At 37.1% G+C, this 27,722-nt stretch overlaps 1 protein-coding gene across 1 annotated transcript in view; it reads left to right on the forward strand.

Moving 5' to 3' along the window:
- The window catches only part of LOC109435111 (uncharacterized), a 39,725-nt gene extending 19,932 nt beyond the window's left edge, over nt 1–19,793 (forward strand). The window contains exons 4-6 of the mRNA XM_074333908.1: nt 11,175–11,282; nt 17,765–18,046; nt 19,633–19,793. Of these exons, the coding sequence (XP_074190009.1) occupies nt 11,175–11,282; nt 17,765–17,936 (280 nt within the window). The 3' untranslated portion in view covers nt 17,937–18,046; nt 19,633–19,793. The remainder of the gene's footprint in view (nt 1–11,174; nt 11,283–17,764; nt 18,047–19,632) is intronic.
- Nucleotides 19,794–27,722: the final 7,929 nt, after the last annotated feature.

The following is a 27,722-nucleotide window of genomic DNA, read 5'->3' on the forward strand; positions in this document are numbered from 1 at the left end:
CCCTTGACTTTTGCCTTCCAGCTGGATTCAGCTGGAAGGAGGTCCTGGCAGAGACTGAAGAGTGGGAGGAGATAGAATTATAGACATGAGAGTATTTATTCCCATTCCTGCACTCCCCCCACATATTTTCTCCCTGGAAGTCCATAGTATGGGTAGTGGTAGAATATTTCTACCTAATTGTACAGCTCCTGTGGGCTGGTTCTTACCAGGTTCCAGTAATCATTCTTTCACTTGCCCCTTAGGCCTAGGGATGGTGATAGCTTCCCAATATTGTCAGTTCCTGTGTGCTTCACCATCCTGTTTTGGTTCTCTTAACCCTGCCCACACCTCTGTAAATAGTTTCCGCATTACATTCTATTAAATTCTGTTTTGAGTGTGCCAACCTGTTTCCTGCCAGAACTTTGACTGGTACATCACTGTTCATGTTCTCCCTTTACTGTGTTTAATCATTTCAAAAATTTAATTCTCGTTTTAGCAGAGTTTCTCGAGGCAACAGAAATAAATGCCATATGTTCAATCTGCCATGTTTAACTGTCAAATAACCTTTTCCCAATAGCTTTTCCTATATAGTCACATCTGACTATATTTTTTTTGAAAGAACATTCTCATTTCTCTCCCATGCCCAAAGCAGAAGACTGAAGATTTAAATTATAAGTAAATTGAAAAAAGCAGGTCCCAATTCAGGGATAAGCACGTGGTAGGCAAAACAGAAGTGCTATACTGTAAAGAGTGAGATTAGAACATAGTCCATATAGTGAAAGATGACCCTCCCCCTTCTCTCTTGAAATTTTTAGTGCCAAGCAAGCTGACAGCCAGCATGCTGCTAGCTCTATCCCCAGGCACCCACCACTCAGAAGGTTCAGGCTTTCTTCTCTGGAGAAAGTGAACAGCCCTAAAGGAAATTGGAATATGTGATATGTGAGCTCATTCAATCCACAGTGAAGCTCATCAGTTGAAAATCCAGCACACATATTCAAATCTTCCAATCAATGATTCAATGCCTTAATTTAAAATACGAATGGGCAACAAAAGATCACTAGATATTTGAAAAAAACTTAAACAAGAGAAACAAAGACAACCAACACTAAATGCACAAACAAAAAAGCTATAACAAGAATTCAATGGAAGGAGAAGCAATTCAGCACTCAGAGAAAAACAAAAACAAAACAAAAAAGAACACTGGAGTAGACTGGGAGAAAAGGAGAGTAGTGCCTTAAAATTCTGAGGAAAAATAATTTCCAATCTAAAATTCTATACATAGGCAAATTATCACTCGGGTAGGAGGGTAAAATAATGATACTTTTACTCAGGAACACTAAATGATGTGAAAAAGCAAGGATCCAAGAAAGACAAAGACACTGGATACAAGAAACAGAAGATCCAACACATAAGTGGGTGGGAATGAGTTCCCAGGATTTTAGTGATAGTCAGGATGACAGCTAGACGGCAAGCCTAATAAGTGACCAGTACAGATAAGAGAATGAAGACAGAGGGCTCAAAGAGATATTTCAGGGAGAAAACTAAACTCACAGAATATCTAATGTATTTGAATGTATTCAGAAATAATTTTTAGTTCTATTGGGTAGTTTGGAGTTGAATTAATGATTTTAACATGGAAAGTTAAGCAAGCAAGTAACAAAAAAAACCAAGGCAATTATTAATACTGGAAAAAACATAAAGTTGTTCAAGAAGGAAATGTTATTATAGTACAACTATTGCAGCTGTGAATAATAGAAAGTAATCATAATGATATTATAATATAAATAAATATTTATTTAGACTAAAATGCCAATTTGGCACTAGACTAAATAATTTGGGAAAATGGGAATGAGGAAGTATATTTGAGTGACTATATTTGAAGGAGATGATTTAAGAGAGTTAACTCTTCATTTACCAGAGTAGCAAGTCAATAGGTAACAGCTAAAGTAAAAAAAAAAACACAAAAAAAAACAAGAAATGGCAATGTAAGCACATGATTTAGGTACATAGAGATAAAGTCAGAAGAAACAACCGAAAAATATTAAAGTTGCTTAAGAAGAGTGGAAATTTGGGGATGAGCATCACAGGGGCAGAATTCTGCTGTATTCCATGGTAAGCTATCAGTTCTATTTAATTTTTTTAAAAAGAGGTTTGTGTATTGATTTGATGAAAATAAAAAATGAAAAGAAAAGATTGGTCTGAGGTTGCAAATAATAATCACACAGTAACATTTCTCTTCTCCTGCCTATTCTAGGAACTCCTCCATTTCCTCCTACAGAGTTCTTGGAATCCCTATATGCTATCTCACAAGTGTTGTGTGAATTTGTTCTCTTGGCTGCCTTGAAGTTTCTGTTCTCACTCTTCTCTCTTCAGAGGCCAAGTGAAGGCCGCACCACTGTCGGCTGTCGCCTCTCACAGATATCTGTTCCCAGGCTGCCAGTACCTGGTGTCAAATTGTGGATGTTTGTGCCAGTGACGCTCCCTCTCGACGCTGCTGAAGCTGCTGGCTCCAAGGCTGTTGACATCTGACACCCTCACTGCCCCCACACCGTTGTGTTTTCCTAAGTGCGAGAAGTTTCTCTCAACTCACAGAATTACAAAATGATATTTTCTTTTGAGCGTCTGCTTTTATCTTTTGTCTTCTGAGCCCTGTGGACATGCAACTGACTGTTCTTCCTTTGGGCTGGCTGCTAGAAAGCTAAATCTGCGTGAAATTCTAGAGGGTGGAGTGGAGCTTATGGTTTGTATGTTTGTGTATTACTTTTAAGTAACTTGGACTTTGTTTTACCCTTACTGTATTTCATTCATTCATTCATTCATTCAATCAATACTATGTTTATTTTAATAAGGTGACTCAAATCCTTTTTTTTTTCTTGGAATGGGCAAATATATAAACAATTAAATAAATAAATAATTTTTAGCTTTAAGAAAAATTTTCCTTTTATTAAAATCTATCTTAGGACTCAGAACTGAACTCATGATAGTTATCTTGATTATAGTAAGTCTTAAGATGGGGTAGAGTGATTCCTTCAACTTTATTCTTCTATTTCAAAGTTGTTTCAGCCATTTTAGTTCCTTTGCCTTTCCAGTAAATTTTAGAATCACCTTGTCTATATTCATAAAAACTCCTGCTAGAATTTTTTAAGTAACACCTTTACTGATATATAATTCACATGCTTACAATTCACCCTTTTAAAGTGTACGATTCAGTGGCTTTTTAATATACCCACTAAGTTGTGTAACCATCATCATCACTATCTAATTCCAGAATAATTTTATCACTCCAAAAAGAAACCCATTAGAAATCACTCATCTCATCAGTTGAAGGCTTTAAAGAAAAAAGCCTGAATTTCCTGGAGGAAGAGGGAATTTTGCCTCCAGTCTGTTTTTGGACTCATGTGTGCAACATTAACTCTTCCCTCGAGCTCCAGCCTGCTGGCCTATTTTGAACTTGCCAGCCCCCCACAATTGTGTGAGACAATTCCTTCTCTGGAGAACCCTAAGTAGTACAGATTTGAAATAATACAATATGTGCTTTTTCTGTATGGCTTTTTCCACTTGGCATAATTTTTTTTTCAAGGTTCATCCATGGTCTAGCATGAATCCATTCTTAATTCCTTTTTTATGGCTGAATAATATTCTACTGTATGTCTGTACCACATTCTGTTTATCCATTCATTAATTGATGGACATTTGGGTTGTTCCCACCTTTGTTACAAATAATGCAGTTATGAACACTTGTGGATAAGTTTTTGTATGGACAAGTTTCAGTTCTCTCAGATTTCTTCTCAATATGTGGCTGTACCTTTTGCATTCCAACCAGCACTGTATAAGGGTTCCAATTCCTTCACTTCTTCACCAACAATTGTTGGTACCTGTCTTTTTGATTATAGTCATCCTAGTAGGTGTGAAGTGGTATTTCATTGTGGTTTTGATTTGCATTTTCTGGATAGGTAACAATGTTGAAAATCTTTTCCTGATTATGTTTAGATTCATCAAAGAGCTGCTTCAAGCATTCTGTCCAGGTTTTATAGCTGTATTCAGTGGGGAAGAGAGGGTGGAATATGCTTACTCCATCTTACCTGAGTACAGAAACTTGATAGTTTTGATACTTTTCAAAAGCATCTTCAGATTTTCTAATTGTCACTGCTGATGAATATAAATGCAATTGATTTTTTAAATATTGATTTGATTTCCTGCAAACTTGCTAAACTCTCATTTATTCTAATGTTTTATCATCTGCACACAATGAAGATTTGTTTCTACCTTTTCAATTCTTATTTATTCACTTTCCATTATGTGTTGGCTAAGAATTCTAGAACAATAAGGTGAATTAGAAATGGTGATACAAGGAGTGGCTGGTTAGCTCAGTTGGTTAGAGTGTGGTGCTGATAACACCAAGGTTGACAGTTTGGGGAATGTAATCGATAATGGAAAGATTTTATAGGGTATCCGATGGACACTTGTCTTATTAGGGAGACCACCTCAGGGAAGATGTAGATGCCTGATCTCTGCACTGTACACCTAAAGCTGAAGCTGAATAATAATGAATGTCAACTATAATTATACATATACATATACATATACATATACATATACATATACATATACATATATATATATATATACACACACACACATACATACACACACATGTATAGTCATGGGATGTGAAGTACAACATAGGGAATAGAGTCAATTGAACTATAACAGCTATATACGATGTCAGAGGGGCAGTACATTGGGGGAGGGGAGTTATCGCTTTGTGAGGGGTATAACTGTCTAACTATTACTTTGTTTTGTACACCTGAAACTAAAAAAACAAGAAAAGAAAAGAAGTGGTGATACAAGACACCCTTGTTTTCCTCCTGGTCTAAAGGGAATATATTCAATGCAGTGTGACACCATTAAGTGTAACATTTGGAGTAGTATTTTTTTTTTTTTTAGATACATGTTATCAGGTTAAGAAACTACTTTTCCTAGTTTTGTTTCAATCTTGAATAGGCATTGGATTTTATTATATGCCTTTTCAACTTTTCTATGTATATTGAAAAAGGTGGTTTTGTTCTTTGCTTTTTTGGCTTTTAACATGGTGTATGATAATTGATTTTCTAATATTAAACCAATGTGGTAGATTGTTTGCAAAGATTTCTGCAACCATTTCTCCCATCCTTTGTACCCTTGTGCCATTCATCCCCTCAAGAGGTGAAGTTCCCTTCCCCTTGAATCTACTCTGACCTTGTGTTTTGTTTTATTAGAATGTGGCAGAAGAGACACTGAGTGATTTCTAAACCTCAGCCTCAGGAGGCTTTGTTCTTTTGCTGTCTCCCTCTCAGAATGCTTTTCTAAACATGGAAAAGCCCAGGATGATAGACCTCCTGGAGAGAGAGGCCCAGAATCCCAGCCATTTCAGACATCCCAAACGAGGTCCTAGAAATGTGAGTGAGGTCATCTCAGGTTATCCACCCCTAGCTGAGCTCCCAGCTGATGGTAGCCATGTAAGTGACCCAGGCCAGCCCAGCCCAGCTAACGTAGCATTATGAGAAATAATAAATTATTGTTTCAAGTCATGGTTTTTGAGTGTCATCATTTTGGTTCTCATGTTTTGTTTTTCATGCAGCATAGGTAACTGATACACCTATCTTGCATTCTTGAGTTAAACCCAACTTGCGCATAGCATATAATCATTTCATGTATTGCTAGATTCCTTTCCTAACATTTTGTTTAAGATATTTGCTTTGATGTTTGAATGAGTTTGGTTTGTAATTTTCCTATCAGTACTCTCCTTATTAAGTTTTTGATGTCAAAGTATTAATAAAATTAGCCTCATAAAATGAGTTGGGGTGTATTTATTCATTTTTTAGCCTCTAGAAGTTTATGTGAGGCTGAATTATTTGCTTTTGACTTATTGAGAGAACTCATTACTAAAATTGTTCAGGTCAAAAAATTGTCTTTGTGAGAATAGTTTAAACTGCTTCAGTTTTTTTTTTTTTTTTTAATTGTTATAAAATCCTGCAGGTGTTCTATTTCTTCCTGGTTTTAGAAAGCTATATTTTTCTATTTTCAAATTCATTGGCAGAAAGTTGTTAAAACTGTTTCTTTTAAAGTTCAAAAATATGTTCCCATCTTTTCAGTCTCTTCAGTATCTGTAATTATATCTTGTTTTTAATTTCTAATATTATTTGTACTTTCTTGGTTTTTTTGCCTTCCTTCATTTTTAAAAGGTTGGTATTTTCAATGACTACACTATTGGCTTTAATGCTCCTCTATTTTCTATTGAAATATATATTTAATACATTTTATATATAAATATATATAATTTGTATATGTGAGTATAATACAAACAATATCAAATATTTTTATATAAAATAAATAAAAGTTTTTATATATAAATATATAATGTATTTTATATGTATATGTATATACATATGTATATAATATATAATGCATTATATAATGTGTTGCTTATTTTATTATTTCTATTGTCTTTGCTTTCATTCTGCACTTCTATACCTTAATTTGGATGCTTAACTCATTAATTTTTCAGACTTTCTTCTTTTCTGTTATAAATGTTTTGATTATAAATATAATACATAGAGAAAAGAGCATAAAATATAATTGTTTACCTACAATTTATAATGCAAAACACCAATGTAACTATCACAGGTCAAGAAAAAGAACATTACCGGTACTCCAGAATCTCACTGTACTCCAATCACAAACCTCTCTCTTCCCCCAGAGCTAACGACTATGACAAGTTTGGTGATAATTGTCCCCTGCTCTTCCTTATGCTTTGACCATCTACATATTATTTAAAAAATTTAAAAAAAACACTACCAGCAAAAAACATAATTTAGTTTTGCTTGCATTTGGTTTTTATGCCATTCGAAGCGGAAAACACGTATTTTTGCTTCTTTCATCTCTCAGATGGTTGTGAGTTTCCTCCATGTTCTAGTGGTAGTTGTAATTTCCTTATATTAGTGAATAATACTCCATTGTATACCTATACTGTCATTTGTCCACTCAGCTGTTGATGGACATTTGGGTTATTCCATTGCTGTCACAAGCCGTGCTACTATGCACATCTTGTCACAAGTTTCAGTACACATGCACATGAGTGTCCCCAGAGTATGTAATATGGAGTGGAATTGCTGGGTCCCAGGGGATGTGTCATAAAACATGGTAATATAAATTCCAAACTCAATCATCCCTGTTGTTCCATATCCTCACCAACATTTGGTATTGTTAGATTCTAGAGTTTTGGCAATCTGGTATACTTGTAATGGTATCTCATGGTGGTTTTAATTTATATTTACCTGATTGCTAATCAAGTTTAACATCTTTTCATATGTCTATTGATGATTTAGGTTTCCTGTTTTTGAAGACTTTTGAAGGGTTTGACCATTTTCCTATTGGGTCCTCAGCTTTTCCTTATCGATTTACAGAAGTTCTTTACATGTTATCAGTATAAGTCCTATGTTAGTTTTATGTATTGCAAATATCTTTTCCTATTTTGTAGCTTGTTTTTTCTTTTTCTTAGATTTTTATGGTATCTTTTGATAAACAAAAGTTCTTAATTGTAATTTGGTCAAATTTATCAAACTTCTCCTTTATGGTCAGTGTGTTATTTCTATGTCTTGGTAGGAAGTCTTTGCAGCTTTCTAAGAAAATTCTTTCATTAAAGTGTTGTGACATTAGTATTCTAAGTTATCTTTTAAAAGATTTATAGTTTGCCTTCACAATTACATCTATAATCTATCTGGAATTAATGAAAGAGGTACATTAAAATCCATCGCAATGATTTTTGGTTTGTCTCTCTTCTTAGTTCTATTTTTGTTTTATATATTTCCAGGCTATGTTATAAAGTGCATATAAATTAAAAATTGTTATATCTCCCAGGTGAATAAAATCTTTTATCATTATGAAGTTACCATCTTTATCCTTAGTAATGGTTTTGTCTTAAAGTCAACTTTATCAGATAATAATTATATCTACCCCAGCTTTCAGGAGCTCAGCATGTTCTTATTTATTTACATTAAATTCATTAATGTACAGTCTGTATTTAAAGATGATTTATTTTCACAGACAGTATTGAATGTTACATCATATATTTTGTAAATTCAACTTGATACACAACTCTAATTTTTATTTCTGATCTATTTCTGTGATAGGCAACACTTTATAGGTCATGCTGGTTGTTACTTTCTTTTCTCCTCATCCTTTCACCTCCAAAATTCTTAATACTTCTTGGGATTTGCAGACTGTACCCACTACTTGTGATAACTACATCGTGATATAGATTCCCCTGGTAAAATAGGAATTCCTGGATTTTTCTCTGACGCAGAATTCTTAGGATTTTTTCCCCTGCCTTCTTCAGGGCTTAAAGACTTGTGCCTTTTGAACTTCACTGAGTGACTGATTTTTATCTTTATTTCTTTTTTTAAAAAAGCACTCTCGTTACTATTAGTCTCTCCTGGGATAAACCCAAGGTATCCATTGTGTTTAGAAGTTTCCCTGGACAAACTGGGAGGGGGAAGGATGACCCTGACAGAGCAGGTTTTTTGTGGCTGGGAACATCACATTTTCCTGTCTTAAGGAGGTTCCGTGGATGCAACAGAATCAGATTTTCTCCCAAATTTCAAGGTCATTGTTTTGGCAGTCGGCTCACTGTGGGAGGCCTGACAGGATCTCTGGCCACCTGAGCCAGCTCATCTGGCTCTAGTCTCACCTTATCTGACAGTTTACCCTGGGTACCCTATTACCAGAGCACAGGGACTATCCGGCCCAGATCTAGAGCTGCTTTCCCTAAAACAATGAAGACAGAAAGATTTTCTTTTTATAGTGAAATACAATAGAATTGGCAAGCAGTTAAAAATAAGGTAAGATAAGGCAAGCTCAGAAATAATTGAGTAAATCACCTTTAGAATTTGTTGACAAGCCTTTAAAAACTAAAGTGACAGAACTTTGAATGGAGACTGCAGCAACATCAAAACACTGATCACATGTGTCAAAGTATTTCCCCACAGCATATTTCTTCACTGAAAGAGTCAGTTATCACACACACACACACACACACACACACACAGACACACACACACACATTTCTACTATATAAACAGACTGAATTAAAAACTATTAAGCAACGAATTTAAAGAAAATGATCAAACGATCCCAGTGGGCACGTGCAAGGCCCTGTGTTTACTGCAGGACAGAATCCTGGTCGAGAAGAAAAGCTTCTGACAAACCAAATGTTATGGAGGAAAATAGATGAGAATATGATTGGAAAGCAGCTTGTCAAATGGAGTATTCTTTGTGCATCTCCTTTTCTGCCAGACAGAGGATAAAGGTCATTCCTAAACCTAGACAAATGGGTAATGCAAATAAAAAGTATCAAAATGCAAACAACAACGACTTCTGCAGTAAAGCTAAAAGAATTAGGAATGCAACACTTGCCCTACTGGGTCACACCCATAATAAATTAATCCCAGCAATATCTTCTCTGAGAATAGAACTGCTGGGCTCCTTCCCCTTCTTAGATTCCACCCCATCTTTATAACTGTTCCCTTGTATAACGCTCGGCCACTTTGTCCTACTAGCCCTCCAGTTCACTCACCCAGCAAATTCCAAACTTACTGGTATTTTAAAAATAAAATACTATGCCATTTCCCAAAATGTTATTATTCAGTATATTCCAAGGAACTCTAAATAATTTGTCTTTACAGCTTCCACAAATCTGCTTCATCTCCCTGTTTAGATCCTATAAAATCTGACTTTGCAACTACAAGTTTAGAGACTACTACCAATAATCTTTCAATCTTTTACCAATAAACAGAACACAGGAAACATTATTAACAAACTTAGCAAAATTCTCTTCTTGAAGAATTCTCTTGCTAAAACCCAGAGACACTGTTCTATATGGAGAACAAAGCTTTAATGATGTAAGTTCCCATTCATTTTTTGAATAAACTGATACCACCCTGTGGGGACAGAGCCCCAGAGAGTAGTTTACAGGCTCTCGGCCTCACGTGGAAGGGTGCTGGCTCAGGTGGTGGATGGCCGTCGGCTGTGGCTGATTGGCCGTCGGCTGTGGCTGGTTAGCCGATTGGCCGCCGGTGTAACTGCTGTGGCTAGGAAGGATTGCCGAGGAGCCGAGCAGAGCTGAAGAGAGCGGAAAAGGAGAGCCGAGAGAGGAACAGAATCCAGAGAGTGGAGGAGAGTCGTTGGTTGGTTGGCGGAAAGGCGGATGGCGGGTCGCGCGTCCGGTGGGCCCAGCCTCCAGTGAGACCATAGTGGTATGACTCCCCTACCTATGGCTCCGTGGGTGTTCCTTTTTGGCCTCACCATATCCTGCGTTCTTATGTGGGGAGCGGGACCAGAGACCCCGCAGGCTGTCCCGCCCGACAAATGGCGGAGCGAGCAGGGTCTCCCGCACGACACACCCCTTGCCATTGCACCTGAGGAATGGTGTTTCCATTTTTTAAACGTATGTTGCCTAACAAAATGACTTCATAAAAAATGAAGGACCTTGGATAGAAAGCCTGTGTGACATAAACTAGATGCATAAGATTTACCTGCATCTCTATATCACTTATCAAATGTCCCCCCAACCCAAGCGACTGGAACGTCTAATTCATAGTTAAAATTTTGGTTAAAAAAAGTAGAATTCTGAAAAAAATTATCCTAAGTTGAAAAAATATAACTGTTTTTGGATATTAAACAGTCTTTTCAAGGGCTTTTAAGTGACATTAGATATAATTCAATCCAATTCCTTTCTTTTAAATACAAGGCAACAATTCAAGAATAAACAAAGTTCATGCTGTGTTTTATGTTTTGAAGCCATCAGAACCTTTTAAAAAATTAACCACTGTAGGGGGAGACAGCAGTGGATCTGCTTCTTCAAATATTGGAAATCACACCATGGTTTTCCTATTGTTTGGGGAATAACTTACTTGGAAATATTTCAAGCAGTTCATTTTAAGCTCAATCACATCTCAAGTGATGTAATTTATTATAATTTATTATCCATGTGCTCCCATACATTTCCCAGCTCCCTTGCATTTAGGTGCGTATATGTGACTAGTTATGATGAATGAGCTGTGAGTAGAAGTGATGTGTTACTTTTGGGACAAAGCTTAGACAGAAGAGCACTTGTTAGTTTTTAATGCCTCTCTCTTTTCCTGCCACCACCACAACAGAGGCCAAACTTCGAGCTGGTGTAACCAAAAGATGGAAATGACCTGGATGTCAGGCATGCTTGGAATGGAGCTGTCTGGAAGAGCCAGAGTACCTGCAGCCAACTTCATGTGAGTGAAAAATAAACTTTCATGGGGTAAACCAGTAGGGGTTTGGGATTGTTTATTTCTGCAGCATAATCTAGTCTATCCTGGTTATCACATTAACAATACTATTTTTTATTAGCCGTGTTTTGAACTTTCCACAACTACCTAAAACATAATGTATAATCTTTGACATGCATACAATTTGAAAGCTTAGTACTTATATAAATAAAACATCTCATGTCAAAAAAAAAAAAACTGACAGCAAGGGAATTCTTTTTTCTTTTCTTTATGTTGAGTGAGAAGAGAGCCCAATAGAAAAATATATCACCTATGACTAGCGCAAAATACGGTCAGATTTAATCTTATTTAACATCTTGATTAAAGCTGAATAATTGGATAACCAAAACACTTTTCGTTTGCTTGTTTAGTTTATAAGATTGTCAATTTGCTATCTTTATCAGCACAGACTAAGCTATTTTGGAGAACAGCATAAAAGTTCTTTAAGACTAAGTAATATATGTTTCCTTTAACATTTTCTTTTGAATTCCTTAAAGAGATTGAGGGGTTAATTTTAATTTATTTTCACAAAATTGAGAGTCATAATTTAAGCAATTTGCTCTAAGCCATACAACAAATTATTGGAGAAGGCAATACCCAAACCCCCACCTCTCTGTTTCCACTATGTCTGTGCTTCCTGGAAAAGTTACAGGATGGTAAGTGGGAGTTGATGAAAAAGTGGAGGTTAGACTTCCACTTCCAGCAATGATGAGTTAAGTAATTTAGACAAATCTTCCCATTGAAAATAACTAAAATGCTGAACAAAAGATAAAATCATCTTTCTAGAAATAAACTAACAAATAGTGAGAAACAGTAATTAAGAGCAGGTAGTGGAGAGGCTTAGCAGTGTCTTTGGTGCAAGGGAGACAAAAGTTGGAGTCTAGGGTTCACCAGAGGTAAGTGTTTTGCACTTTGAGTTGGGAGTAAAAGGTCAGACACTAGAAGTAAGGGTGAATTGAAAGTAAACCAGCTCTTGCATGTACTGCAGACTGCATTTGAGGCATTTGGGTATCCCAGAAAATCTGAAGCCATAAAACTAGAATAAGGTAATCTTGAGTTGTTGGTACCTCCAACTGCCTTGCAGAAGCAATAAAAATTCTCTTTGTAGAAGGAGAACATCATAGTAGGACTCAAATTATTTTACACATAATCAAAAATACAATTGTCAGGATACAGTTCAAAATAACCATGTATACAAGATGATAAGACACCATGAACAAGAAACATAAAATAAAACAGACCCTCAAGGATTCCAGATACAGATTGTAATACAGATTGTAAAGTTCAAGTAGATAAAAGTGAAGCTTGAATATTTTAGCAGAGAACTGTAAAGTATATTTAAAAATTACATAGCAGAATTGAAAAAGAACCAAATAGAAATTCTAATAGTAAAATTTAGAGTAACCTAAATCAAATCAATGGATCAATTTAAGAACAAATTAGAGTTAAGAAGGAATTAGTATATACAAAGACAGGTCAGAAGAAACAAGAATGAAGCACAAAGAAAAAAAGGAATGGAAAAAGAAAAAGACAGAATAGAATGAAAATATCTAACATGTTCAATTGGAGTCTTAAAAGAATTATAAAAGAATGGACGGGACAGAAGCAACATTCTTTTAATGAGATAATAGCTGGGGATTTTTCAGCTCTAGAATCAACTCACAAATTCAAGAAGCCCTATGAATCACAAGAAGAATCATAAAAAGAAAGCCACACATAGACACATCACAGGGAACAAAGAAAACCAAAAGCAAAGAGAAACTATTAAGAGCAGCCAGAGGCAAAAAGACAGTTTACTTTCAAAGAAGTAATAGTTTGACTGTTGAATTCTCAGCAGCAATTATGGAAGCCAAAAGATTAAGCAACGATACCTTTAAGTAAATAGCTGAAGTAAATAGCTGCCAACCTAGAATTGCATACCCAGTGAAAATATCACTAAAACACTGTGTGAAAAGAGCCTTAATTCAGTAATTAAATCTTTCTCTCACTGGTACCTGCTGCAGATACAAATCTGTGTGCACTGCCTTTCTTTTCTCACTCACTTCCTTTCTGACCTATAAGCTATGTGCTCTCTGTTAGTAATGCTGTAAGGAGCCAGGCTAAAAGAGAGAACAGGAGTGGTAGGAAGGCAAGATGAGGGGTAAGAAAGATCTTACTTGGTTAACGTTTTGTAAGATGGCTTCACATTCTCTAGGGCTAAAAATGTTTGAAACTCTCATGGGCAATTTCTGGAATTCTTCATGAATATCCATTGGATTGTCCATAGTTTTCTTATGGATTTGTAAGAGTTCTTTATACATTCTAGACACAAGTCTTTTTTTCTAATAATATATGATACAAATATAATTTCCCATTCTGTGGCTTATCTTTCCACTCTCCTAATGGTATCTTTTGATGAACAGAAATTATTAATTTTAACATAGCTTATTTTATCATTCTTTTCCTTATGGTTTGGGTTTTTCTACTATTTGAGAAGCTCCTCTTCTTAATAACACACACCAAGCCTTTTTTTCCTTGTTAGTTTAAAATCCAAATTCAGCTGTGTAACATTGAACAGAATTTTTAGCCTAACCAACAGCCATTTCCCACATCCTCCCTGCTTATAAAACAGAACTGATGGGAGAGGGGATTAGGGGAAACGTATACCCTAAAAACAGAGTGGCCAAAGCATCCCACACTTGATGCACTGAATCAGAATTCTTGGAATAGAGCTTGGATGTGTATAATTTTTACAAGTTCCCCCAGATGGTTTAGTTATACCTTGATAAGGACTACAAAGAAACAAAAACCCCACAAGTGTCTGGAATGTTATGGAAGAAAGGAGAGAATTTCAAGTAGGGGGTGGAAAACAGGCGAAGATGCAGCAGACAGTTCAGGGAGGATAAATATTAAGAAGGGTGCATACTTCCAGATCTAAGATGAATAAGTTCTCAGAGTCAAATGTACAACATGGTGACTATAACTAACAGTACTGTATTATATACTTGAAACTTGTTAAGAAAGTAGATCTTAAATATTCTCACCATACACACAAAAAGATAATTATGTGAGGGAATAGAGGTGTTAACTAACCTTATTGTGGTAAAAATGTCACAATATATATGTGTACCAAATCATCACTTTGTACACCTTAAGCTTACGTGTGTTATATCTCAATAAGGCTGAAAAAATAATGCAAGGCATATGTGAAAACCAACGAGAAAGCTATAGGGAACAAGTATATCAGTGATACTCTCACAACTCTAACAGATTTTAATATCGTAGGCATATATATAAGAATGAGGATTCTAAAAATAGATGTAGATTCTTTGTAACACTTGCTAAAATAAACTATAGATGCAGATTCTTTGTAACATTTGCAGAAATAAACTAATTATCTAATAATAAACAAATTATCTAATTTTAAAAGATTAAGAAAAATATGTTGGATTTGACCAGAATCTTCAGTCGATAGTAAACTAAGAACACTTTAGTAAATGAGGGTGTATAGGATTTGGGTTACATGATATTAAGGATGGTGAGTAGGCAGTCAGAAAGCAAAACAAGGGAATATATCAAATATTTAAGGAGAAAAGATGGTAATACCAACAGTTATACAGAATCAAAGAAAAAAATATTTTTCAGTTTTAAGATGTGAGATTCAAGAACATACAATCCTTGAGTATTAGAGTTCAGAGAAACAATAAAGAACATTTAGTCAAATTCTGTCTGATACTTAAATTTCCTCTGTGAGATCCTAAAATTCTGTTTATATTTATGTTCCTCTGTGGTGAGGTCTGCGACCACCTTCAGGAGCAGCCTATTGTGTCTATGCATGGCTTTGCGTGAAGGCTTTTCCTTATCAGGATCTCAGAACTTTCCTTCTCAAATCTGACTCATTGTCATATTTGAAACAGGAGAACAGGTGTCAGCTGTGAGGGGAATGTCATAGCTTACAAATACATTTATTTAGTGGCTTTCCAAAGGAAATGAAAAAACAACAAAAAAACAGTCTGGCTTGAAATTTTGGGGAAGGAGGAGAACACTGGATCAAACTTAAACTAATAGGATGGTTTAAGAAATAGTTTCTCTTCAAGAATGAATTTTTGAAAGTTAGTCCTTTATTTTATGTTTTGCAAGGCAAATATATCGTCTCCCAATTTAGCTGTGTGGTATTTAGTATGATCACCACAGGTCAGAAATTTAACGAAGAGCTAGAGTATATCACCTACGAATGACTTTGGCTGAAAGCAATAGAATATCCAACTAAAAGTGCTCAAACCATATGACCCATAATATACCACTTAACGAATGTATGGAAGCAGATGTCTGGGGTGTTCAGCTGCTGGAGGTCTGGGCACAAATTGGCTGTTCGCTTGGCCTTCCCCTTCTGGCCGCCAGATGGCGTAGCTGTTCTAAACATTGTAATACCCTCTGCGCTTCAGTCTCAAGCAGGAAGGTAGGAGACCAGCAAAAGGGCTTTCTCTTTCTCTTCTTTTAAGTCCCACTAAGCAGGAAGAAACATTGAGGCTCCCATCTGACATCTTGGGCCACAGCTTGACCACCTGACCATCGCTGGACTGACAAAAGGGAAATGAGAGTGGCATGATTTCCTTAGACCCTGAAGCTGGGTACACCATTGCCCAATCGAAATAGAACTTTTATTTTATTTGTGTACTTCTTTTTTTTAAGCAAGAAAGAAGTGGGGAAGAGCTGTTGGGTAGGCTACTAATAGCCCCTGCCAGAGGAGTTCGGGAGAAATTATCCACGCTAAATCCACAGGGCCCCATGCCAAGGGCAGGACAATGCCTCTTCAGAAACTAGTAAAATGTTTTTCTTCCTCTGATAATTATTAATTCTCTGCAGTGACTTAGAAAAATTCTTTGACTAAATTTCTTGCCATTAAATGCTTGATGAGTATAGAAACTGACTGTAAAACGATTTTTTAAAGTCACTCTGCTTCTAACCTGAACTTCTTACTCCAGCTCTTATCTTACCACTACACGAGTTGTACTAATCACCTCCAATTTACATATTATGGAAGAGCCTTTCATGGAAAAGAATAAATCATTTTCAAATTAGACATTCCATCTCGCACTGACAGCAGCTGATTCCCAGCACTGTCTTTCATGTCTGACATGCTTTTAGATGAGAGTAATCTTATATTTGCAGTAATTCTCAGGATAAAATTTTCTTCTCAAAGCTTTTTTTATGAAGAAGGGTTTGTTAAGTTCTTAAGAATAAAGCAATTATTCTTTCTTTTTTTTTAATTGCAAGTCCAGAAAAGTGAATTATTTCTTTTAGAAATTGCATACATATCAAGTCCAGAAACATTGACTCTAAAATATTAATGTCAAGAGATGGATGTAAACATCTCCTGTTTCCCACCCTCTCTCTCAGGATGCTGTTCTGCTTCTCAGTCGACCCGATTCCTATTGCATTTCCATTGCACACCCATTATCTCAGGCTGCAGCTGTTTACTGACAGCTGTTCTCTGCCCACCATGCAGCCACCTTTCTGCTTGTCGCTGAACCCTAGTTCCCATCTGTGGAAATTCCTGCCTCCCCAGTGTGGGCACTTTGGCTGGGGCTCCCCCCTGGCTCAGGCCCAGAGCTTGCAACCTAAATCCATCCAAACATTGCCCTCCCCTGGCCAGACTGATTGATTAATAGAAGCCTCATTCAGGATCAATGAGAAGTAATGATACTTTTTCTGGGATTTCTGGGAGAGCGATTCTTTCTCTGCCCTGCCAGATTTCTACTTTTAATGTAAGGCCCAGATTTGTTGTAGCCATTCTGATATCTTGAGTGGGAACCAGTCTGATAATGTAGGAGAGAGAGAGAGAGAGAGAGAGAGAGAGAGAGAGAGAGAGAGAGAGAGAGATCCTGTGATCCATTTTAGCCTTCAATCCAAGACAGCAGCACAGCAGCAAGCCCTATTCCTGGACTGTTCAGTTACATAATCCAGTAAGTTCTTGTTTTGTTTTAAGCCAGTGTTTGGATCAGATTTTTTTCGCACTCGCAACCTAAAGAGTTCTAACTTATACATCAGTTCAGAATCTCTTATGATCAAGACATATTCTCAGATACTGAATGTGTGATAAAAATTACTATGGAATATACTTAATAGGGGATAAATGCACTTATAACTTATTATGTGCAATATTTTTTACTGTCTTTTCTTCAGATAATGATACCCACTCATCATATAACATAATGTAAAAAAATTTAATATACTCTAATCATTATTATGGCAACGTGCTCTGGGGACAGGAAAACTGAGCATATGCATTTGTTTCCATTTTGAGTCTAAATTATATCTCATTATGATGAACGTAAATAGCCTTGAACATATTTACAACTATCGATTAATTATGGTATGCATAAACCTATAATTATAAAAGTGGTGGTCTTCTACTGTGATGCCTGAATTTCTCTGGCTTTTTTTTTTTTTTTTTTTGGCTCAAACAGCCATGTACTGGGAAACAGACTCATCAGGCTGACCCGGCTACGTGACCGACCGAGAGATATTTGTGCCCGGAGAAGAAACTGTTCGCTTCAGCAAAGCTTCATTCATCAGTCAATGCCTCTGGTGACCTTTGTGCTTTCCACCCGAGGTGTCCACATCCTTGTCAAAGGGTGAGAAACATTTTGTAATTGGCCACGAGGATGCTCTTGCAAGACGAGTGGCCAGCCAAACAGTTCGTCTGCCCTAGACACAGGCCGAGTACGTTTTCGTGCACGAAGGAAATGGTAAGGCAGAGTCCACTTCTTTATGGGAGTAAAGGACATACTGTGCCAGAAGGTTCTCTTCCCAGTCAGCGCCTCTGTCGTGTATCACGCAGCTACACTGGGAACAGCACGCCAAGGAAATCTAGGCTTTGTGCTAATAGATCATTCTCCACATGGTTCCAAAGTCAAGAGGACAAACAAATATTTGTGCAACTTTTCCTTCCCGTTCCGGTTCCCCAGATGCCCAGTTGCCCTCCCCAGAGGCAATCCATTTTATGCTTTTGACCTCTTTTCTTGGGGAGATTTTATGCATATTTAAGCAAATGATTGTAAATAGCTTCCCCTTTTTACCTCAATTAAGGTATCTTGCATTATGTACTTATGTGCTTTGATTTCGGTAAATAGGAGCTTCCTCATTCTTTTTCTTACAGCCTCTGAGTACAGTAACCCCCCTTATCTGTGGGGGACAGACTCCAATACCCCCAGTGGATGCCTGAACCGGCAGCTAGGACTAAACCCTATATATACTATGTTTTTTCCTATGCATCCTATGATTTATAAATTAACAACAGTAACTAGTAATAAAATAGAACAATTTTCATAATGTACTATAATAAAACTTATGTGACTAAAGCATTGTTAAGTAAAATAAGGGTTACTTGAACACAAGCACTGTGATACTGCAACATACGGTCTGATAAACAAGAGGGCGGCTAAGTGACTCCCAGGCAGGTCATGCACACGGTGTGGACAAAGGGATGATTCAGTCCCGGGTGGGACAGAGCAGGACAGTATGAGACTTCATCACACTACTCAATTTAAAACTTATTGCTCATTTCTGGAATGTTCCATTTAATATTTTCAGACCATAGTTGACCATGGGTAACTGAAACCTCAGAAATTGAAACCACAGATATGCGGGGACTACTGTATTCCACAATTTCATAACAGCACAATTTCTCCAATGTCCCATTGGTGTACATTTAGGTTTCCAATCTTAGCTCTTACAAATAATGCTACAGGGAACAACCTTGAACATACTTGGGTGAGTATATCTTTGGAATACATTTCTAGAAGTTAAGTTTTTGGGTTGAGGGCATATATGTTTGCATTTTCCCCCACTTTTTAATGTTTTATTATACTTGAAAAAGTAATACATACACATGGCTAAAAAAACAAAACAAAATACTAAGCATTATGAAAATATATATAGTGATAAGTAAGTTTCCCCCCACTGCTTGGCTGCCAGGTCCCCTCTGAAGAGGTAGCCACTGTTTGTGTGTATACTTCTGGAGATTACATGCATATACAAATTTATATGTGTGAATATGTACATGTCATTTGTCTTTGCTTAAAGGGGATTTACTACACACACCATTCTGCACCCTGCTTTTTCATTTAAAATACTTTATAATGTATTGCCTAACAATTGGTATAGATCAATTTCATTCCTTTACAGACAATATAGAGTTTATTGTGAGGAGACTAATATTAACTTTGTCATTAAAAAAATTAAGGTATAATTTATATACAGTAAAATTTACCCTTTTTAGTATACACTTCTACAAGTTTTGACAAACACATACCTTCCTTTGTAATTTTGACAGATTTGTGAAACAGCCTTCTTGACAAAGTTGAACAAGTATGAGTACTTGCTTTTCTACAGCTTTGCCAATTCAGGTGTGTCATCAAACTTTTTGAATTTTACCTATCTGTAGGTGACAGTGATGTTGTGTTATCATTTAAAATTTCATTTCTCTTATTATGATGAAGCTGAGCATCTTCTCATTTTTTACGAGATCCACTTAGATTGCCTTTTCTGGGAATTATCCATACCTTTCTTTTTTGGACCCATTTTCCTATTGTGAATTGGTCTTATTCATTTTCAGGGACTCTTTGATGTATTAGGAAATTAGCCCTTGTCTGGTATATAAATTGCAAAAATTTGGGAAATTTGAGGGTCACGGACGTATCACACAAGAACTGCACCCCCTTCAGAACAAATACATAAACTTTCGCAACCATTGGGAGAATATTGCACATACAGAGTTCCACTTCAGGAGAACTAAACTTCCAAAATGAGGTTTTGGCTTAGAAGACTGTCTGTCATGCTTTGCAAAAGATTCAGATATATAGTGTTCTAAAACAAAAATGAAATGCACATGTCTGTGCAATTGATTTTCATAGTCTTTGGATATCCTACAAGGATTAAAAGTTAATGTTTTGTTATATATAATATAGCCAGCCTGGGTCTCTGATTATACATGTGAATATCTACCAATTCATTTTGGGCACATGGAAAGAGGAAAAGTCTCCTATGGGTGCTTCCTGCCACATTTTCCAAGATTATTATATCATACTAAAGTGAAGAATAAGTTCACAGTTTTGGTGACCCATCTCCAAACTGCACAGACAATGTTTGACAGAGTTATCTATATTTCAGAATATAATGGAGAATTGGGACTTAAGAAAATTAAGTCTTATTTTCACATAACCTGGAAAAATATGATGTGTTACTTGGCCCCAAATACAGCATAAGACAGCTTGTGAACTAAAACTGGGGGCACAGAAAACTTTCCTTGATTTATTTGGATAAATAAATTTATAAAATGTTTAAGAGAGAAACTCCAGGAGAAGCGTGGTGGAAACAGAAGAGTGACTCCATCCTCCTTCTTACTTGTATAATAATGGACATGAGGGTATAATTAAGTCATCTATATGAGCTTGAACCAGGTGAACAGTGGTCCCTGGCTTTTTAATTTGTGAATTCATGTTAAATATTTTATATACTCTGTCATTATATATGACTTTCTTCAAGTGTGGATAATTGATAGAAGTCATACATATGTATAGCCTTTTAATTCTTTCTCTTGATATCTGCACATGTCTTGATCAATTTCTACATTTACTGTATATTAATAGATCTCCCTAATCATTCATGATAAGCATTAATTAGAATGAAAAATAATGAAAAAATTCACATACTAAATTCGGGTCTCTGAATTTACTTTTAACTAATCATTTTGTATAACTGGCTCGTTGAATCAGCAGGACTTGTGCTTTGTGATCCTGGAAGCAATTTTATTATCTCCTACTCTCCTTTTATATCTCTTCATGGATGTGTGTGGGCGGGGGTGGGGGGAGCCTTTGCCTTCATACCTAGGCTAAGACTCAAGCACTTCCATCATATTTCTGGTTACTCTCAGGTAATAAAAAGCCTTATGGTGGCTTTAAGTCACAAATACAGCTTCAACCTAGTCATTAAAGCTTCTCCCTTCCTTCAGCTGGGGCCTGTTGCAGGTGAGTCTGGGATCCAGGAAGGTGGGAGGAGGAAACAGCTTCTCTTTGCTCGCGGCTGCCTCCCCCCCACAGCTAGCTGCTGTCTGCGAGGACCTCTGCCAGGAGCCTGGACAGAATGGACATGGTAGCAAGGGGAGACGTGCCTGTGAGAAAGTACTTACTTACTACTACTGGCTGGCTGCCTCTTTCTGGGCCTAGCAATGTTTAAAATGCTCATAGGCAATTCCCTAGGTCCATCACATCTTCCACCCCTGGGCCTTTACGGACAACTCCTTTGCCCTTACTTTTGGTTGACTGTACCTGCTCTCCTCTTGGCATCACTCTGGCTTGTATTTTTTTACCTATGTCCCCTCACCCCAGCAAGCTGCCCTGGTGGGCAGGATCCATTTCAAATGACCTCTGGACAACAAGAGAAGTCCTGCTCTGCCTCTGAGGAGAAGGTTTCATAGCTCCCTCCAAAGAAATCCTCCTCACAGTATCCTCCCTCTCTCCTCTCTCAACATGTTAGGGCTTTAATGTGGGTCAGTTGTCTAACCTGTTCTTGGCACCTACTTTGAAATTTCCATATGGCTTCACACCTTACTTTGGAATCTGAAATCTATCGAAACTTGGTACATCAGTCAAACCTTCCAATTAAACACCCTGTCATCTTTGTTTTCTCTTCTTTCTGTGAAGGAAATTCCCTTTACTTACTCTAGTGAACTTCCTTCCAGCAAGAGGGCCTCATTCAGATTAGTGAGGTGGGCTTTATCGGCGACGTCCCTGAGAAGACGCTGGATTTCTTTACATCTATTTATTTAAGTCATATGTTTTTGATTAGGTAACATATGCACACAATACAAAATTCAAAAGGCACGAAAAGGGAATATCATGAAAAGCAGGTTTATCCTCAACTCTTATCGCTGGGATTCCTGGGCACTATCTCCAAAAATAACAACTATTGTGAGTTTTGGAGTGTATTTGTAGAAGTATCTATGAAGATACAGCATGTGTCTTTATAAAATCTTTTGTTTATAAAGGTAGCATATAACACACTTTTCTGTAACCTGCTTTTTTCACGTAATGTATCTTGGAGATCATTCCATATCATCAGCACATATAAAGTTGCCTCTTTGTAATGGCCACATTGAGTTTCCTCATGTTTGTAACATAACATGCTTCACCAGTTTTATATTTATAAAAATTCAGGTTTATCTTTGTTAACTGATTTAAATAATCTATTTACATAATAGTTTGAGCATGGGCTCTGGAGCCAGACTGCCTGTCTGTGTTTCAACTCGATCACTTACATGCTGTGTGATTTGAGGCATGCTACTTAACTTCTCTGTGCCTCAGTTTCCTTATCTTTAAAATGGGAGTAACAATAATATTTACCTCTTATAGTTGTGAGAATTAAATGAGTTAATACGTGTAAAGAGCTTAAAACTATGCTTAGCACATACTAAGCACTTAATATATGTTAGTGTTTATTTTTACTGGATAAAAGTGCTCTGTGCACTATTTGTAATCTGGATCTGGATTTATAGAGGGAGGGGAGCTATTTTTTCTCACTAGTGGTGTTGGGGGAAGGGCTTTGTACTTCAGATATGCTAACTGGAATCTGCTTATCTCAAGGATGCCTGGGTGCTCTTTGCCTCGGTTTTCACAGCTGAAGTTTGGGGTCCATGACTTGTGATCTGGTTCTCTCAGCTAGGTGGGGTCTAATGGTACTTTCTGGGCTGTTTAGCTTCCCTTGGTTCCTACTGGCGCTATAACCCATCTGAGGCCCGGCTGCTTTTTCAGTTTAGCCCAGCCCCTCAATGCAGAGCCATGGTCTTCCTACTTTGGTAACCCTTTTCAACAAGTTTCACTCTCAGCTTGTGTCCAAAGCGCTAAAAAGTTGCTAGGGCAGTAGCTTCTTCTTTGTCTTCAATGCTGTGCTCTTTTATCTAATGAATGCACTTCTCTGAATTCCCCATCCTCCCTTGGTTGGCCAAAGGTCATCCTATACTACTTTCTTCCAGAAAGGAACTATGTTCCCTGACTTTTGGCATGTTTGATATTTGTCTCTTGCATATACATTTAAATGATGATAGTTGGGCTGAGTATGAAATTCTTGGCTCACACTCTTTTCTTTCTAAGAATTGCTCCACTGTTTCTTATTGTTGAATGTTACTGTGGAGAAGTCTAAAGCTTGTCTGAAACATTTTCCCTGTATAGATAAGTTGATAATTTTGCATAAATGTTCAAAGTATATTTTTTCCTTATCATTGAAGTCCAGTAACTTTATTGGGATGTATTCTGTTGACAAGTCAAAATGTTGATTTTTATTTTTATTTATTTATTTTTTCTCAAGCCTTTCTTCTGTGTTTTTTACAAGTTTTCAACAGTGTTCATCATTTGTTACTCTTATTGTGACCCTCAATTCTATGATGGTAAATGCCTTTTTTCTCATTTTTTTCCAGAGTCCTTCCAACTGATTTAAAAAATTATTTTTTATGCAATATTTTACCTATGAATGTATAAAGTATATATAAGGCATAAGGACTAATCAAACAAAGATTTGACTACTAACATCTGGGTTAAAATTATGCCAACTTAAACTGACAAGTCAATTCTAAAATTTATTTGGAAATTCTAAGGACCTAGAACAATCTTGAAGATGGCAATCTTGGAGAAGAGTAAAGATGGAGACTTTCACTTCTAGGTATTCAATTTCTTACAAAGCTATAATAATTAAGACAGTGTGGTATAAGTACTAGGAGAGAGGGATAGGTTAAAGAACAGAAATCCAGAGACAGACCACATGGTACAATTCCCTGATTTGTGACAAGTGTAATTCAGGGGGAAAATATGTTATTTTGAACAATGGTGCTTGGGTAAATTAGCTACCCATATAGAGAAAAAGTGAACCCCTACCTCATTCCATACACCAACATTAATTTGAGATGGTTCATAAAACCCATCCTCCCAAAACGGGCAAAGACTTAAACCAGTACTTCACAAAAAATAAGTACATGAAGAAGTTCTGAACATGAGTCATCAGGGAAATGTAAATTAAAACTACAATGAAGTGCTGCTACCAGAATGGTTAAATTATAAGAACTAGCAATACAAAGTAGAGGCTAGGATGTGGAGGATACAATCCTGGTTTAAATTAGTACAGCCCCTTTGGAAAACTTTTTGATCCCAAAGTAAACATGCATGTTCTTTATGACCTAGAAATTCCACTCCTTTGTATATTCCCAACAGAAATGAATGTTTATATCCCCCAAGGGACATGTACAAGAGTGTTCATAGCAGCTTTTTTCATAATATTAATAGTTAAAAACTGGAAACAACTCAAATGTTAATGGATAAACAGCAGCACATTCATATAGTGGAATACTATGTAATATTGAAAAAAAATGAACTGCTACTCACAACTATGTGGATGAAGATAATAAACATAATGTAAGATGAAAGAACCTAGGCAAATAAGAGTATCTACTGTATGTTTTCATTTATAGGCTGTTCAACACCAGACAAAACTAATTTATGATAGATGATAGTGATCAAAATAGCAGTTACCTTTGACTGGGAGTGGGCAGAAAGGAGCCTTCTTGGGTGTTGGTAACATTCCACATCTGTATCAGAATGGTGGTTACCTGGGTATACATAGTTACCTTTTAAAAACTTATCAAGCTATACATCTAAGACTTCACTGTATATAAATTTTACATCAAAGAGAAAAATGTAATGCTAACTCGATTTTAAACTTCAGTTGTCATTTTCTCCTTGAACCCTTGTATCTCTGTTTTGAGTGTTTGTTCCAGACAGGCTTATTTTTTTCTAGAGGTTATTTTTTCTTTAGTTCCTAACGTTTATGGAGATTTATTTGGTAAGAATTTTTTTATCGGCTTTGTGGCAAGGTTTTTCTGCTGTAGTTCGTTATCTGCCAATCATTTTCCCTACGGGTTTCCTTTTGTCTCGTATTTTGTAAAGATCTGTGCTATTTCCCTTCTGATTATTTCTCACCTTTAAGTAAGGGCATTCTTTTCCCTGCAGGGCTGACTCACTGTACATTTTCAAGAGACACCATCCAAACTGTATTCTCTCCAGGGGGGCGCCGTTCACACAGAATACAATATGAATAGTGTCTCCTGGAGACCCTGCTGCCCAGACAACGTGTTTGCTGAAATACTTGTGGGGAAGGGACCAGAGCAGTGTGCCAAACCTCTCCCTGAGCCCCCATGATCCCAGAAGGGTCTGTATGTGTGCTTCTGTAAGCAGGTGAAAACTTCCCTCCCCTTCAGAGAAAAAGGTTAGAACTGCAAGGTCATTACTGACGGCTGTCCCTTTATCCAGAGTCACTGTGCCAAGATGGTAGTCTGCAACCTATTTTCCTCACCTACTCCCCCTGCTCCTCTGTGATCTCCAATGGGCTCCAAGGAAACTTCCACCGCTGGCCTGTACAAAGTCTTGTTATAAGCAAGGCCTTGTTGGTTTTCTACCTCAGGTATCCAATAGTGTTTGAACACTCTGAGACCTGCCAGCTCTGCCTGCAATATACAATCTCTTCTGCCTGGGTCTCCTTGTTTACCGGGTGGATTATTGCCACAGAAAACAGCCTTCCTTTGTATACATCAAGGTTCAAGGTAAAAGCAGCTTAGCCATTTCATCATTTAGACTTCTTCTCTTTGTTATTTTCAGGTAATTTAAAATATTTTGCTCTCACAAACAGTGCTGCAATTGTACAAAACTCAGTTTGTATATATACAAGTGTGTCTGCAGAATAAATCCCTAAAATTGGAATACTGCTTTAAAAAGTATGGGTATTTATCACTGATCTTACCAAATTGCCCTTCCTAGGCATTGTACCAATTTATACACCTGTCAGTAAGTATGCCCATTTCCTCAGACCCTTGAGGTGAAAAATGGAGTCTCAGTACATTTTAAAATAACATTTTATCTTTTCTTATGTTTAAGAATTAATAAGCCCTTTGTAATATAAGTTGCAAATATTTTTCCCAGTATGTCGTCTTTTGATTTGCTTATAGTAATTATTGCTCTATTGATTTTTTTTTTAATTCATGAAATTGCAGTTATGGATCTCTTCTTTGATGACTTCTGGATTTTTTTATATCCTGAGGAATGATCTTCACTGTAATGCAAAGTGAGTCCCTTATGTTGTCACCACCTATTTTTGAAACAGAGCTCAGAATGAATTTCTAAATACCATGTTGTCTGGTTTAAGGATCTGATTTTACTGGAGAAACCTACAAACCAGGGGTCAGCAAGAAGAGAAAAGGTGAGTAGTCCTCTATCTTCTCATCATCCCATTGAGAGAAATACCAGAGCCTGGGTAACTGGCTGGACACAGAATAGCTTTTAGTTTCAATGAAAGGAGCTTCGACTCTCTTTCGTTGCTCTTCCTTTTTATAGGGCAAGCCCGAAAACAATTTGGGGGGGGCGGGGGGGGCATCAGACCACTGGGCACCAACAAGTCTAGATTTGGTAGTTAGGATTATAACTATTTGCAGGAATTATCTAGGAAAGTTATCAAACTTGGGAACTTCGGGGCCAGAGTGAAGTTGTATAATAAAAATTGAGGAGGATAAATATGCTAATTTCCTAATCTTCTGTACCCAGGGGGTCAAAAGATTTCATTTAAAGCTGATAAATCAAATAAAGAGGTACAACACTGTAAACAGTACAAAGGAAAATCCTAGGACCGACACTACAATCAGGTCACTATAATTGGGTCAGATTCTTGGTTCCAATAATAAAATCCATACTAACTAGTTTAGGCAGAAAGAGATTTATTAGGTAGCTCCTATAAGCATCGGAAAGGCTGGAAGAACAGGCTGTAGGCTAAGCATCCAGTAACAACTCTCAGAACCACACTGCAGAACTGGCCTGGTGAGATAGTTACTGTGAGGCCAGCACTGCCCTGGAAGCTGCTTCCTTGAAACCAGGAGATGCTGCCTCCCACCGCAGAAATGTCCTCAAAACCTCCCTCCTATTCATGGCCCCCAAAGCCACCCACGTGTGAGGCAGTCAGATGAACCAGACAGTGTGCTGACTGCCAGGGTATATAAAGACAAAGCAGGAAGATGCAAAGATATCTCATTATCTCCCACTAGAACAGGTCAAACGAAGCATATTGCTGAAAGTCAGATCCTGGTCTGGGGCCAGGGAGAAAACAAGATGGAAGAAGCAAGTAAGAATTTATCTGCTTCGGGAGGCTGAGTGGCAGGAGAACCCAGACTTATGGAGGGAAATGTTTTGGCTAGAGGCGCTTATCACTGAGCAGAGTGCCTGGTGGCCCTGGGAGCTTTAGGAAAGAGGTTCTAGGGTTTGGGATTACGCTGTCTGATATGGTAACTACTAGCCACGTACAGCTGTTGAACACTTGAAATGCAGCCACTGCTTATAC

The sequence above is a fragment of the Rhinolophus sinicus genome, linkage group LG05 (genome assembly GCF_036562045.2).
Source record: "Rhinolophus sinicus isolate RSC01 linkage group LG05, ASM3656204v1, whole genome shotgun sequence".
Classification (NCBI taxonomy): Eukaryota; Metazoa; Chordata; class Mammalia; order Chiroptera; family Rhinolophidae; genus Rhinolophus; species Rhinolophus sinicus.